Source organism: Pagrus pagrus (genome assembly GCF_965226575.1).
Source record: "Pagrus pagrus genome assembly, chromosome: 4".
NCBI lineage: Eukaryota > Metazoa > Chordata > Actinopteri > Spariformes > Sparidae > Pagrus > Pagrus pagrus.
The window spans coordinates 28,077,107-28,093,369 of NC_140188.1; the positions used below are offsets into that span (position 1 = coordinate 28,077,107).

Genomic DNA, 16,263 nt, shown 5'->3' on the forward strand with positions numbered 1-16,263 from the left:
CTCATACCAGTCAGAAAAACCCTATCAGAACCAGTTTAACTGACATGGCACCTGTTCTTGTGTTAGTCATATCACTTGGCGGGTTAGAACAGGCCATCTGCTGCACCATATGGGCTTGGTTACTGTAAATTCAGGACTGACTGAGCAGTAATGAAAGAGTTAACCTCCCTTTGCTACAGTAGAGTTTGAAGGAATGCCGGCGCACCTGTCAGACTGAATTTACAAGATGGCTTGTTATCTGCACAGCTCACTTTCACATGAGAGGCTACTGGCTGCAACCATTTCCCTTTGAATTGACAGTAAAGGGTCAACAGATACAGTCGAAGTCGCATTTGTCACCTGATGAAAACATTCACTACAAACAAACAAAAAAAATTCAAAGTGCTCAGTCAAAAGTTCGAATGGCTTTATTTGATGTCTGAAGGCAAAAACCTTTTGTACTTGTATGAAAGGATAAACAGTGTTTTAAAATGAAGGACCTGAGCTTCGGTTATTGTATTACATGGACGTTGGAACAGTTGTGTTTCATATTACATCACTTATCTTAAACCAAGACCAGAAAACATCAGATGGTACCATTCAGTGAATTTATTCCGTGCTAGTATGATTCAGATCTTATTGAAGGCAGCCACATCAACAGACTGAACATATTCCTCGAAGGCGGTGATGGTTTCCTCCAGCAGATCCGTGCCCACTTTATCATCCTCCACCACGCAGCTTATCTGGAGCTTCTTGATGCCGTAGCCCACCGGTACCAGCTTGGACTGCCCCCACAGCAGCCCGTCCATGCCGACACTGCGGACGCACTCCTCCAGCTTGCCCATGTCCGTCTCGTCATCCCAGGGTTTGACATCAAGTAGGATGGAGGACTTGGCGACAAGAGCAGGCTTCTTGGACTTCTTGGCGGCGTACTCGGCGAGGCGCTGCTCCTTGATTCTTGCCGCCTCCGCGCTCTCGGCCTCGTCGTCTGAGCCAAATAGGTCGATGTCTTCATCTTCGTCGATGCTGGTGTTGTTTGTCAAGGCGGGTGAAGTAGCTGGGAGGACAAACTGACTCTTAGCTGATGGAAGGCTGGCTCTTTCCCTCTGGAAGGTCTTGATGTGGTTATACCAGCGCCTGAGGTGGCAGAGGGTTGGTGCGGGAGCAGAAGGGATGGCGTCGAACATTGCAGTATCAGCCTGGGACGCCACGAAGCCCTCCATGTAGCTTTTGTCCGCCAGAAAATCATTGAGCGCTTTAAGGCCTGCCGGCGTGCTCATGTCACCAAACACAGTTTTTGTGGAAGTTGGGCGGGAGGACGGGGATTCGTCTTGCGTGGGGCACTTGTGCTTGATGACTTCCTGCATGGGGACGTCGTGTGTGAGGGTGATTTCAGCAGTGTGGCCACTGGAAGAACCAAGGCAACAAAGCAACAGGTAATGAGTCACTGAGTTTAATTGCCATGCACCAACCCCAAGGCACAAGTAACCTAAATTAAGAACAGGCATGCATGTGGAAGCCCACACACAGATGCACACCATTCACGTCACAAACACAATGGAGTCTTGTTAATTTTTAATTCTTCTGACTTGAGTAAAAACAGCCTTGTTACCGATATATAAAACACAATGGCTCCACATAATGCTGCAGTTTGGTCCTTTAGTTTTCTCATGCACAAGCTAAAGAGATCATCTACCGCACATGCAACCACAAAAACCAAACACTCGTCATCTTTTTAACAAATTTAAAGCCTCTTATATTTTCTTCGTGAATCTCATTGCTTTCTGTTTTGACCTGAGAATATAAACTATGTATTATTGAGCAAGGGTTTAAGTTTAGGAAGGTGAAATCACAGGAAGGGCTCGAGGTCCATCTCCAGGGCTGAGCAGGGCATGGTCAGCTCGAAGCGGTTGATGACGTCTGGGTGGAGGACCCCGAGACGCCCTACGCTCTTCCCACAGACAAAGATCTCTGCACAGCGACCGGGGAAGAAGGTGGAATCTAAGACAAAAAAGAAGTAAACAGAGAGGAATATGAATGAATATGAAACGAATCATTGCTTTAAGTTAGAAGACAGTTTACGTGGATTTTGGAGTCAGATCATTTAGTGGATAACACCTCCACCTGGAGCTGACTTCTTCTTTTCTTACTAAAGCCCAGACTGTCGGGGCACAGACCACAGATCACATCGTCTTGCAGTTTGCTTTGTAAATCAACAGTTATCACCTCCATTTGAATGCAATCTGTTTGTACCCTGGCAAACTATTTATGACCAGCATGTTACTATGTAACATGCCATCTGTTTGTTCTGGGCTCTTGGATCATGATTCTGCCACTATATCGTTGCAACATGCTCACTCGAGATGTATTTGCACTTTATTGCATTTATTTTTCTCTAAGTATTGATGATGTCCTCTGTGTCAAGCCTTCAGCTTAACTATGCACATCATATTACAGAGATTATGAGTCAATCACACAGTGTGGGCGGTACCGTGCTGCCTTTCTTGTTACTAGATTTTCTCTTGATAATTATTTCCTCACCTACACCCAACAACTGGTTCTTCATTAATTTATTCCAAACAAACCCAAATCCTGTAAGGCATCACTTCCTGTGCACCACATCATTTTTCCAAGGAAAGCTTGATCAGAAGTTAAAAACAAAACAAAAAACAAAAGCTTTGGAGAGGGAATAAGATTATTAAATATCCACTGACAAAGCATTTATATGAACATGTCAAAAGTCATTACTCTAAAGCAACTGCCTCCACAGGCTATGTGACCATAACTAAGTTATCTGTCTGGGTCACTTTCACATAAATTTCTCCCTCTGATTAAAATCTGATGCTCCAGTCTGTGTGTCAGTGTAAAGGTCACTTCAGTCCAGCAGGAATAAAAGTCCTCCATCGACAGTCAGATGAAAGAACACACGTGTCGATGTGAGAGGCGTTCGCTCACTTTGTTCAAAAACACTGACATGCAAACGGACAGAAAGACAGACTTGTCAGAGATTTAACAAGATACAGGGGTTGCCATGACAACAGCCCCCCACACACACACAGACATGGCATTCTCCCATAGTGCACCGCTTCTTCCCACGCTGCCTTGCTAATAGGTTCCAGAGCCCACTGCTTAGATGTTCACTCATCACTATGTATGAAGGCTTGGAAAACACATGGACTGTACTTTCAAACGCACGTGTGTGTGTTTGCGTATATGTGTGTGTGTCTGAGTGTGTGTGAGATGGCAGCTAAGGCAGGGACGTTTTAACTGAAATAAATACCATTCATTTCACTTGCCTGTTCTGTGTCAGTTAGGTGTATTAAATTGGAATGTGCTTGCGTCGGTTCACACGTCATCCACTTGTACCATGAACGGGATGCCATGGCAACTATATAAATAGCTCCGGTACATCTTAAATAACCAATCAGTCAATGAAAATCCTACACTTGAGCCGGGCCACTTTCCGCCCACTCTCCTCCAACTTTGAGCAAAGCTTTCAGTGGAAAGGAGATTTAGAGGGTTGCATCAGATAACTGAAATATAACTGGCTGGTGTTGCCATCACTGGGCCAAAGGATTTATACTATTTTAGACAACTGGACAGAGAATTCACACTGCTCCTAACTGGAGCAAGAAATGCCTCATTCTGCATTAAGGAGCTGCTGACATGCATAAAATGATTACTAGTATCAGGGATGTCTAAGGATTATTAGTACGGGCTTCAATGTTGTGGGTCTTATTTATGGTTGTTTTCATGCTGAAAAGAGTACATTAATATGTTTAATTCCAGGTCTTGTTTTCATTGTTTTGCACATCATCTCTATTGGTTATGATAACATGTTCACCAAAGTAACAGTCGAGATACAGGAATGCAATGATATCCCTAAAACGAAGTTTGACGTGGAAAAAACAGTTAAAGGATAAGGATTCCAATTGTATATGTTTTTGTTATTGTTGACAAATTCTATGAAAGAAAATTTAAGTATGATGGCCTAAACTACTAAAATTAGACTTAAGTTGTAAATAAAGAGAATTACCCTATAAAGCAGCTGTAATCACTGTTATTGTAGAGACAATGCATCAGGTGACAGTGACAACAATGTGAAAGAGGCCCCTCTAGTCATGAACCTCCAAAGAGTTAGCACCTGGATCTGCATCTTTACAGAGCTTTATAGTGAATTTCAGCTCATTGTTTATCTGTCCTACTGAAACTTTACTGTTTAGGTTCATTGTCACTGCTCCCATAGCGTCATTTTTCAGGCCGCAGCAGCAGCAGTTTTCTATAAAAACCCACAACACACTACCTGCTCAGCACTGAGCACCACACTGACACAATTATGGGCTAGCTGGTGAATATATGCATTTTGCATCATTATGTTTATATTATATATTTTATATCTGATAGTTCCCTTACAAGTTGGTAGAGACCAAAAACAGAGCTAAAAGAAAGTGAATATTATGCTACTGGATATTAATGGTATTTTTAAACCTGGGTCCTATTTTACAAGTTTTGGCAGCATCGACTCACCTGTTAAGACTGCAACGTTTGTAATTCTAAGTGTCTGACAACATTACAGAAACAATTCCCACAGAGGAAAGCCTTTCTGTTAAATACTAAGACCCTTTCTGTAAGCATAAATACAGGTTTTGTTCAAGAAGTCTCGCTCTGAAAATGGGTGAAATGAGTTGTTACAGTCGTTTCCTCATCTAGATTGTCAACATCAGTTACACATTCAGCCGTGACTTTGGAAAAATATTCTTGCTGGCAGTTCATGTAGGTAAACTCCAAACTCCTCTCTCCAACTCTGACTCACACAAGACTTCTCCTTGTGCAAGACTTGGGTTTTTCTGGTTCCAAAAAAGATCATACATTTTAACAAAAAGGTCTATCTCCGTAGAAATTGTTTACGTAACGTTGTCAGTCAGGAATAACAACCTCAGTGGTAATAGCCAGCACCTTTAGTGGACGTTACAACTGAACTTTGACAGTCAGAGATGCTACAAAGGATTATGCTGCTACCATTGTGTTGCGGCAGCCAGCTGAGGTGATCTATTGCAGCAATTCCAAAACTTTTGGTAAGTATGAATCATTTACACACCTTTAAAGGTTGCTGACAACTTGTTTCTGTTGCAGGTTTAATTAAACATTTTAAGCATCAGTACAAATCTTAAAAAATCATATAGGCTGAACACTTAGCGTCAATAACTGAACAAAAAAGGAGTCCCATGAACATCATGTCCTTCCTAACAAAGGGTGTACGAGCCAAGACTGTGCATTGGACACAGTTGTTAAGTGAAACACAGGCATCTGTCTCTTAAGTGGTTCCTTCCTCCACTTGGATCCCCTGACTCGTTATTTCATCCCTGCTTCCCCGCTGAGTGGAGGAAACTCAGCTGACATGTATTCCCCGAGCCACTCACTCTGTCTGTGCCAGGAGTGATGGCGAGTTATCTGTAGTGCCGTTTCAGCCCGCTGACGGATGCATCCTGACGTTGTGTGTCTGAGTCAGGTGAGCTCTTAGACTGGGGTCATGACCTTGTAATGGGGTTAAGGACACACTGGCATATGTGGCGGGAGGGATTAGGCTAATGGTGCATAAAGTGTTGAAAAAATAGCAGAGAGGATAGGCTGAGTGGGAGTGTGTGTGTCCAGTATGTTGTGCATTAGTGCGTACAGTGAGAGCATGTCCATTTCAGCTCCCTTTTAAGTGTGTGTGTGTGTGCCTGTCAGATGGACAGTCTGAGCACCCGTGGGTGGGTGTGTATGTGCCAGTCTGTCTCGCTGCTCAGCACTGCAGTGGGTGACGTGACTCCCGTGCACTCTCCCACACTGCAGACTTTACACGCTCTCATAGCCTTTCCTGCTTACGCCTCCAGCCGTCACTCTGTCGCTCTTCTGTCCCTCTCCTGTCACCCCCCCTCCACCCACCCCCTGCCTCTATAGTCTCATCTCATGCCTTGTTCCGCTCCCATGTCTGCCTTCCTCTCTCCTCACTGCTCTCATTCACTGATACTTGAGCCCATTGATTTGCAGTCTGAATGGGCCAACGGAGCCAGAGTGGATATCCTGCAGTGTGACCTTGGAGCGTGCAAGCCAGAAGGAGGCTGGAGTGTGAGAGAGGAAGTATGGAAAGAGGATCCAAAACTCAAATGATGTATGAGAGTCTCTCTGGGAGAACGGGGGCCAAAATGGATACAGATTGGCCTGTACAGTGGTACAGAGCCTTTAGACGAACCTTTCTGATCACTCATCTCACAGGAACAGATCAGATGCCTTATCGAGATGAAACGCTACTGAGTCATACCTTTATCTGCAGTTTAAACAACTTCATTGCATGTGTTATTGTTCCAGTCACCTGTCACTACTGGTTAATGTAACTGCTGTGAAAATGAAACTCTCTCCAGCTCTCCGTTTACATGATTGTTGTTCTCCATTAAAGTGCAAAACAGCCTTTCAGATTGAAGCTTATCAAAGAGTTACAGTCTCGGAGTGCTGATGCAACATGACTTGACCCACTCATCTCATTTAAAGGAGAAAACCTTTGAAAACTTGCACTCTTACTCAGATGCATTTCATCATTAGAGACACGGGGAAGTTATCTGAAATGAGTTCTTGGCCCGCAACCCGCAAACCACGAGTGCTGGTACGACATCTTTGATTTGTATTAAGCAGAATGATGACAGAACACTGAACGTCAATGCTAATTGGTTTCCCCCATTGACTGAACACAGTTATCCTGATTTATGTGTGCGAGGTGACGTTGTTAGTAATTTTAGAGGTAGAACAGAGGAAGTACATGGAATACAGTCAAATGTGGTTCAGGGAGGAACAAGAGCAAGTTTCTCAGAAAGGGGCCGTAGAGTTAAGTCGGAGTCCATGACCTAAAATTTACATCTGGTCATTCATAGCTTGTTATTGTCTGTTTTCTTACAGGGGTTTCTAGTTCAAATGGGTTAAAACCTATCAAATAAAATCATTGTATACAACAAGTTGTCAAACACGTTCTACCATAACCCTGTAAAGTTTTCTCTTTGTGTACTTCCCTGATCTTCTCCCGTCTACAATGAAACCTCTTTAAACTCTACAACTCTAAAGGGATGTTGCACAACTGTCATAGACACTTGGAATTATGAAGGCTGCGGTGATGATGACATTGCTTTTAATGAGAAAAACACATTTGTACCTCCACCAAAGAGGTTATGCTTTCACACGTGTCCGTTTGTTGGTTGGCTGGTGCGTCAGCAGGATTACACAAACTGCAGAACAGATTCCAACGAAACTTGAATAAAAGATTGGTCTCAGCTCACAAGAGACCCCATTAACTTTTGATGTGGATCTGGATAAAGGGACGAATCTTACAGTAGGAATTTCTCTCACTTTCTTTAACATTGCGTCATTTTCATTCAATCCTCTCCTTTATTAAACCGTATGAGTTATGATTTTTAAAAATGCACAACATCAAATCACACTAACAGAATGACTTTGCTGAATACAGGAGGTCAGTTAGTTGGAGTTTCAGAAATAATGCTTAGATGACATTTTGCGTGACTGTTGGTGATGTTGGCATCAGTCGTTTTGACTCAAGGCCACATCTGTTTAGTGTTATTTTGTGTCCATTACTGAGAAACAGAGACAGTAACAGACAACATCAGATGAGACTGGAGAAGAGGGGGAGGATGAGTGGACACACTACACATTTTGATTTTAGTTATTCTAGTCTTCAGACAAACAGGCAGCTACAACTGTGTGGATTTGGGCTCTTCATAATGCTGCATAAAAGTCCGGGGCTGTTTTGAATGAATGACCGGTGAACCAGTGGTTAAGTGAATACAATATTCAGACACATTTTGGGTTGAATCACTTCTACATTGCTCAACTCTATATTAACATTACCAGATTGCTGAAACTCAGGATCTCAATTCGCTCGTCTCGAGTCACATGATGTGTGATAAACAGCATTATAATGAAGTGCTGTAGTGCTGCAGAGATACCATGGCCTACAAATCTTGTTCTCAGCTGACATGCTCACCAACAGCGATGAATATGCAATAATTTAATCATAGTTAAATAATGAATCAGATTGGTCTGTCTAGCTCCAGTTACACAGAGTGATTAAGCTTTTTACAGCTGCATTTATGACCTTGTTTAAGCTTTGAAGCTCATCAGAACTATCTCATCAAACAAATGTCATAATAAGTTCAATTAACAGATGTTTTATCTTGTAAACCAAGTTTTTTGTCTATGCCCTCCATTGATCTAATCTAATTAACCCCCCATGTTGCCAGCTAATTTTGTCTTAAATTTAAATTGTGCATGTCACTGCTATGGAAACCATGCCCTGTCAATAAAACAGGGTACATGACACCCTGGTAAAAAAAACAACAACAATGCAGTCGCTGCTACTTATAGACTGGATTTATATAATCTCAACAATTCCTGCCTTTTAACCTCATGTGAACCAGATTCATTTGCTCACCAGCTTGCCAAGTAAATAACCATGTTCCATCATCAATCTAGGGGTTAAAATGTACCGCAGGTATTTCCTTCTCCCAGTATAAATCCAATCTTAAGCAAAGCTAGCTCTTAAGAACATTCCTAGAGCCCTGAATGTTGGTTTACACAGCCATCCCTCTCAGGGTTTCTTACCGTCTGCAGCCTGGATGTGGTAGCCGGTCCCGCGGGCTGACTTCACCTCCAGCAATTGCATGGTTCGGTCCAACAGGCCATGGATCACCTCGAAGCCAGGACTCTTGTTGTAGTAAACGGCACAGAAACGTCTGCTGTTCCTCGCCCCGACATCTGGTTGGTCGGATCAGAGGGAGGGAGTGATAATGACATTAAGGACAGCACTATACCAACAACTTACCAATATATCAATATTGTGTTTTTATCAAAAATACATCTGCCAGTGAGGGTCCATGTCTGATATAATAAAGATGAAACTGTTAGTGTATTTTTTTCTTATATTCACGGTGGTCTTTGGTCTTTGATAAGCTCTACCAAAACTTGATTAAATTAAGTGTGTACGTGTATAATTTGAATCATTATAAGAGACAAGTTAACATCCTGGTAACTCCAAATGATGTTTCAGAAAATTCTTCAACCCCAAACAGAAATATTCAGTTACCTGATTATTTTGCAATCCCACTGTCAAATTACATCTTGCCCAGCCACAGAACAGTACGGTACATTGTGTGTGTGATATGTAAGACTACATGATTACTTCCTCCACGTCACAGATGCAGACGCCTACCTTTGGTCTCATCCTTCAGCACCACGTCAGATATCTCAAACAGTTTGAGGGGAAGGGGCATCTTCCTGTTGGCAGCTATGGTTTTCAGCAGGCCAGGCAGTAAGGTAGTGCGCGCCACCTGGTGGCGAGAAAGAGTTGTGACGCCTGATGCATAGCTACAGCATTTCAGAGAGGAGAAGAGTTCCCTCTTCTGGTGAAGTAACACTACAACTTTTACTTTTCAAAACATTTCTGCATGAATATCTTTCTTACTTAAATTACTTTGCTCACTTTCCCCATTTTTAAATAACCTCTCATTTTATGACAATAATTTTGACTGAGAAAAATGGACCTAACAGCAGATGTATAAATTCCTTAATTTAATGTCAACATTTTCATATTTGTTCACAGAAAAGTAATATTGCGACATTCACATTATTTTCCCATTATATCCAGTCCATTTTAATCTGCAAACATTAAAGCATTGTTGAGTTTTGCTTAAAGAATTGGTTATAATCTTCTTTACCTGGAATTCAGCTGTCTTGGGGTTGGCGATATGAGCTGCTCTGGTGTCTGCAATTTTCTTTCCAAGCTTGTCTGCTATATCTTCTTGAGAACACTACAGGGAGAGAGAAGGGACACATTTAAAGCGAGACCATGTTACGTTTAGAATATTTGTACCATTGGTTATACAGCAATTTTTGCCCAAACGTTGCTACTATTAGCCAACATTAGGCACCATAGTTGGTCTGGTATGGTCTGGCCATACCAGACTAACTACGGCTGTAGCAGCAAACCCCTGCGTGCTTTCAGTTGAGTAATGATGCTTTTGACTACTTATGAATTCAGCTTTTCGTTTGTGAGAGCAACTCTGTGTTAATTTTTTCCTCAAAAGATGCATAGACTCACTTCAAGGAAAAGCATTTGCATCAATGTTTATGTCTTTTTCTTACCAGGGCAAAGTTAAGGGCCTCTGTGAATCCAGCAGCTGCCAGGTCTTGTCTCAACAGCTCTGTCAGTTTATTCAGTGGGAACTGAGAACATATAGAGCAAATATATAAGACCACACACAATGTTTTATGACATACAGTGATATTCAGTTGCTCACAAATCAAACATGCAGAGCAAATCCCAGGCACCTGGTTGGCTACGGTGTAGGTGCGCGGTGTGGTGCGAGGGATGTTGTTGAATCCGTAGGCCATGGCGGCGTCCTCCATGATGTCACAAGCATGAATGACGTCTGAGCGTGTGGGCGGGATCTCCACCTCAATCTCATCACCGACACCGGTAACCTCGGAGAGCAGGCACATCCTGGTCAGCAGCTGGGCGATTTTCTCTGTTGACTCACTGTCAGGAGAAGACAAAATAAACAATATCATCATTCTCATCATGCATTTTTCTGTTATCACAGTACAGTGCCGCTCTAATGACACAATATATTAATATTTTGTTGTAATTTGCTGTTAAAGTCACAGGGTTACTGTACGAGAGTGTCAGATAGTACAGGTGCGCCTATTCAAACTGACACAAGTCCTTGTGTTTACTCAGACATGTTCAAGGAAAAAAGGTGACGAAAGTGTTAACTGTCACTATCATACAGAGAAGGTCCAAATGACTTACTTGATGCCAACTTTTCGGTTGATGAACTCGCTCGACAACTTCTCCTTCCTGTAAGCCAGCTCCTAAAGCACAAACCAGGCGATAAGAGCAGAGAATTAGGAGACGGTACAAGAGGTTTACTGCATTTACACACATTTTAAAAAAGGACAGTACAAGATTGTAATAAATTGTGGTGAATACAGTACTGGGTATTTGCAGGTCTTGCCATCTGGGTGCACCACCTCAGCCTCCTCTACCCTGAAAGAGCAAGAAACAGAAGAAAATATCAAGTATCAGTATTTGACAAGTGATTGTTGTTATCTAGATTTGGTTAAAGCTGGGCATAAGTTATGCTGTTTGAAGATGAAAAAAACAAACAAAAAAAAACATGAAACACACTTGGAAATACACAGACACTTTACTGTACGTTCAGGGTAGGGCCACACCCATATCAGCGTTGTCAAAGCATGGTCGTGTTCAGCAAGATAAAGCCCACAGAAAGTTTATAAGTAAATAAGTACATTAAATCTTTGAATCTGGAAAATGAAGCAAAAAGGCTTTAAAATGAGGTCCAGCTGATACATTGACAGCTGATGGAAAACAGCTTCTGTGACATCACAAAATAGCCTAAAGGGCCCAAAAGCATAAAGTTCTCAAACCACAGAGGGCAGTGAAGCACCGCCTCAAAATGCTGCGCTGGATTCAAATTTACTGTCCTTCTCTGTGGAGATAAAAATCTAGTGTTTGAGACGGATATGTGACTTACGTGAAAGGCTGTGCACAATACTCGCTGAACATGGTCACCATCATGTCCAACACGATCTTTGCCTGTAGAGAACAAGGTCGAGTTTAGATCCACTTTCCTTGATAACGCTGCCTGAACGACATATAATAAGATTTCTGTGTTCTCCTGTCAGTTGTACCTTGGTCAGATCTGTGGCCGTGCACTCAACGAAGACGTTCTTTGTCTTTAGGGTGATTTTTGAATGGTCCCCTGAAAAAAAAACATAGATGTTTACCAATATAAGACAGAGGGCACTTTAAGTTAATTTTCATGTAACAATTTAAATTTGCTAGCTGGTAAGTCAGACAATACTGATAAAGTATCTATTGTATGCAGCATAAGCAGAGAACTAAGCCAGAAATGACGGCAGACACATGAAGACAGAGACAGTACCCACCATTGATGATAGGAGGCATGGACAGGACAATACCATTGCTGTCATAGATGACGGGGTATGCAGGCTTATCTTCAATAATGTGAAGGTAATGCCTCAGGTGGCTGTCTGTCTATATGCGTCAAAAGAAAAACACCAGGTTAGCGGTGCTCAAACAGAAAAATGACTCATCTAACCAACGTCCAGCCAATTAACTGCTCACCTTGTAGAGGCTCATGAGCTGGGTGGCCGTGTACTCTTTGGTCTGGTTGAGGGGTTTGAAGCAGATGTCTCCAGGAGGTTTGGCTGTGTATGTGAAAGGACCAGAGATGGTGTCCAGATCATGGGTCCCGATGGCCACCAGACTCCTCTTCCTGCACACAGTTAACAGCAGGGAGGAAATAGCCAGAAGTTGTTAATTTAAGCCTGATATTGATAAGGGTTAATCAAATGTTTATGAGAAAACTACTTACAGAGAAGTCTCAGAATTTAGCTTCAAATCAATGTTTTTGATCACAAGAGTAATAGAACTATTTAAGGAACAGGTTTTTTACAAAGTTGAATGAATAAACCAACACTTTGTGTTTGTTTCACCTCTATAGATTAATTATTGATCATCCTTCTAACATTTAATACTTATCGTTTAGATATCACTGCGACAATGGTAACGACAATGGTAAACGTGCGGGTGCAGCTCAGTAGATTAGCATAGCCTTGTGTAACAGTCTCGTGTAATAACAGATGATCTGCTGCTGTTGAGTTGCTGATGAAACGGTTAATCTGTACTGAGCTTCTTATTTTCTGTTCTTGTAGGTCTAATGAATGTTGGAGCAGGCATAAGTGTTGATACACAAATGGATGTTTAAGGGCATTCCTACATCCACTTATGGATAGATGTGGGAGTGGAAATGAAGCTTGTACGCAAAAGTTTATAGATCTGATGAAAATAATGCATGTTCATATTTCTGTCTTTGTGCGTACACAGTTTCAGTCGTGGATCTACAGAGTTTTATGCATCTGGTCCCTGCTCCATAACACCTGTGCAGATGCAGTCGCGGCAACGCCTCAGAAAACACCACTTGGCTGGGATTTTTCATTGAATTACTTTGTCAGTATAACAAAAAAAATCAACAGGCACATCCTGTTTGGAGTTTTATGTGAACTGTTCCAAGGACGCTTTAAATAAAGTGCTGGAAACAAATTCAAGCTTTTCAGGTTGTACAAGGCCGGTTCACGGAACAAAAACTATAAACTGTTTCAGCCAAAGCGTTTCACAAGTGACAATAACCACATTTCCTGCGGTTACTTCTTGAGTGACGTCACTCTGCTGAAGGAGACCGAAGGTATTCCAGGTATGAAGATGTATAAGTGTAACAGCTGGTCTGACCTGCAGATGTTTTGGTGGAGTTTCTCCTGCAGCTCGATGAAGCTGTCATATCGCTCCTGTGTGAAGGTGATGTTCCTCAACACTGCTGCCACAGCATAGGGTCGCACTGCTGCCGTCTGCACAGGACAAACACATTAGCAATAAACGAAGTGGTTACCATGATAATATTCCAATTTATCTGATTCATAAACTAAACCAGTGACAGCATCAGGCCACAGACTATTTGTTTGCAATAAATTATGAATGTTACCACCAACCTCCTTAGTAATAATCAGCCTCTGAGGCTCTCCGTTGGCTGGGCTGACACGTCTGTAACGAGGTGCCTCCAACCTGCAACACAAGTACAATCTCTGTAGTAACAGTGAAGCCAGTCTGCATGCATTACACCCATAATGGACAAGCACCTTGTATTTAAGCACAGCCAAGAACAAAGCCTTCATCCACAGGACTGTTTTAATGCCATCAAACCATACGTTTTCCTTAACATGTTCACCCTCCTTACTTTAGAGAAGGGCGCCAAATTATACCGTTATGTTTCTCTGAAACCTTGGCATGCATTTAGTGATCACCCTTCACTTAGATCGTAGCAATCACAGCAGCATACCAGTTCATAGAAGATAGCACTCACTTGTTCTTGAAGACCTTCAGCCCACGGACGAGCCCTTCCAGACACAGCAAGTCATAGCGGTTAGCTGGTACATCAATCTTGTACAGGATGATGTCAGACGCTCCTGATGCCTTGGTGTCACCCTGCTCCTTGCTGATTATCTCCTTCTCTGAGGTCTGCAAAGGGGTGAGAGTACAGTTCTGTTAGCGTTACATGTCATTGTTCAGTGGATGTTTTAGACACATGTGTGTACTAATAGACCTTTCTCACACTTTGATTTGTCAGTTATTATCATATACAGTTTTTTGGGTTTTTTTGCTTTAAAAAGACAAAATGTACATAGGTATAGGATGTATAGGATGCACTGTAGTTTGAGTATGATGTCGTTTACTCACAATTTCATCCAGCTCCAGCCCAAATTCGAAGCACAGCTCGTCAAACTCTTCATCAGCTAAACCAAGAAGCAAACAGCCATTATTGAAAACAGCTTTATTCACCCTTAAGTCAGTCACCACTGGCTACTATGTTCCCATCGCTGCTCCTGGACAGCAGACTGCTCAGATTTAAATGACAGACGCAGGGGGAAATGATGCAATCACGTTGACATCCAACACAGAGATGTCAGTGCACTGACAAAGACTACTTTCTTATTTAAATAAATTCCTGAGGAAATAAGCTAATAATGAATTCTGTATTTGGTACGAATTTCTATTAAAATGTTTTATTTTTGTCATTCAAGATTGTTTTAGCAAACCCAGATAAAGTTAGCCGCTCGTGAGCAGCTGCTGTGTTGCTAACCATCAGGCTAATGAGTTCAAGCAGAACTCTGACTTCCTCTGTCTTTCAGAGCTAAAATGACATTTAATAACCCCGCAGACAATTTGTCCGTCACTTGAATATGTAATAAATATGACTTACTGTATGTTCTGCCCAAAGCTTTGAAGAGAAGATCCCTTTTTACTCCGACAGTCGGCATGTTGGCTGCTAATCCTCCTCAGCACAGTGGAAAAGGACCCTCCAGCCGGCTGTAGCTGTCTACAGCGGTGCCTGAGCGAAAACCAACTCCGTTACAAACATTGCATCCACAAATCATTTGTGGCTACAGTGTAATTAATTTAATCTGGAATACGGTGTCTTGTTTTAGCCAAAGATAAGAGAGAAGAGATAATAACCATGTCTTATTTCATATGGTTTAATAAGAAAATATAGTGCATGTATGGGCTCTAAGGAGAAAAGACATAACATTAAATTAAAATCATGTAAACATTATCTATTTATTTAGGTTTTTGTCTAAATACACTTTATTTAATAATATGATAAAGGAACCAATATTAAAAGTGGAGGAGGATGGAGTTCATGACCACTAGCAGTGTCATGGGACAATTCTTTTGAGTGGCTCCTCCTCCTAAGTTGTTTCCATATACATGCATCAGCCACAACATGTCAAACGCTAACAGATATTTGTCTGATGTTTGCATAAAAAAATTCTACTAGGGCATCAACACAACAAATGCCACTGTCCACTTGTTAGTAGGATACTTTCATTATTTATTAGTTTTATTCCTCCGATGGGATGTGTTGACATTAAGCAATATAAAGAATATTAAAAACACACACTTTAGATTTTTAAAAACACACAAAAGCCATTTCGAAGGTCACTAAACTAATAAACTTTACAAACCAAACTGAGACATTTCCTCTCGTTTTGACGTTTAATTTGAAAAAATACTTTGCACTGTTTGATAGCAACAAAAGTCATTGTAGAGAGAGACGTGTTTCACTTTTGGGGGTTTCTGAAGTTGTTGCTAGTTCAGGCTTCTCCTAACTTTGGTCAGCTGTAAAGAAAAATAAAAGACACTTTAGGACAAGTTTTGCTTGAGTTATTACACATAGATGAATGTTTAGTTCCGGACTTATTAAATTAATCTTTCTGCAGTCAGGTTCAATGATTTTATTTTGCAGGTATACTTTGAGGATAAATTGAGCACGTGAGGTTATGTAGTTGAAAGACTAACAGATGCTGATATTGATATTTACCTTTTGCATGAGGGAGACACTTCCTATTGCCCTCTCCCTACTCTCCTCTCCTCATGTTAAAGTCATGTTAAAAAGTAATGATTGGAAATGATAAATTATGTATATACAGTACTTAGTTGCAAATGCTTTGCTTGCAATAACTGCATCAAGCCTGAGACCCACTGACATCACCAAACCTTTGCATTCTTTTTTTGTGATGCTCTTCCAGGCTTTCACCGCAGCCTCTTTCAGTTGTTGTTTGTTTCAGGGGTTTCTCCCTTCACTC

At 41.6% G+C, this 16,263-nt stretch overlaps 1 protein-coding gene across 1 annotated transcript; it reads right to left on the reverse strand.

Moving 5' to 3' along the window:
* Positions 1–392: 392 nt before the first annotated feature.
* On the reverse strand, positions 393–14,986 carry farsb (phenylalanyl-tRNA synthetase subunit beta). Its single transcript, XM_084351468.1, has 18 exons — positions 14,880–14,986; positions 14,357–14,412; positions 13,983–14,137; positions 13,612–13,684; positions 13,355–13,470; positions 12,191–12,341; positions 11,992–12,100; positions 11,734–11,804; positions 11,577–11,638; positions 11,017–11,068; positions 10,832–10,893; positions 10,351–10,558; positions 10,165–10,245; positions 9,738–9,830; positions 9,233–9,350; positions 8,626–8,778; positions 1,833–1,980; positions 393–1,386 (listed from the first exon to the last, which is right to left on the reverse strand). Exons 1-18 carry the CDS (start codon positions 14,935–14,937, stop codon positions 609–611), a joined length of 2,544 nt encoding a protein of 847 aa, XP_084207594.1. The 5' UTR covers positions 14,938–14,986; the 3' UTR covers positions 393–608.
* Between the last annotated feature and the right edge of the window lie 1,277 nt (positions 14,987–16,263).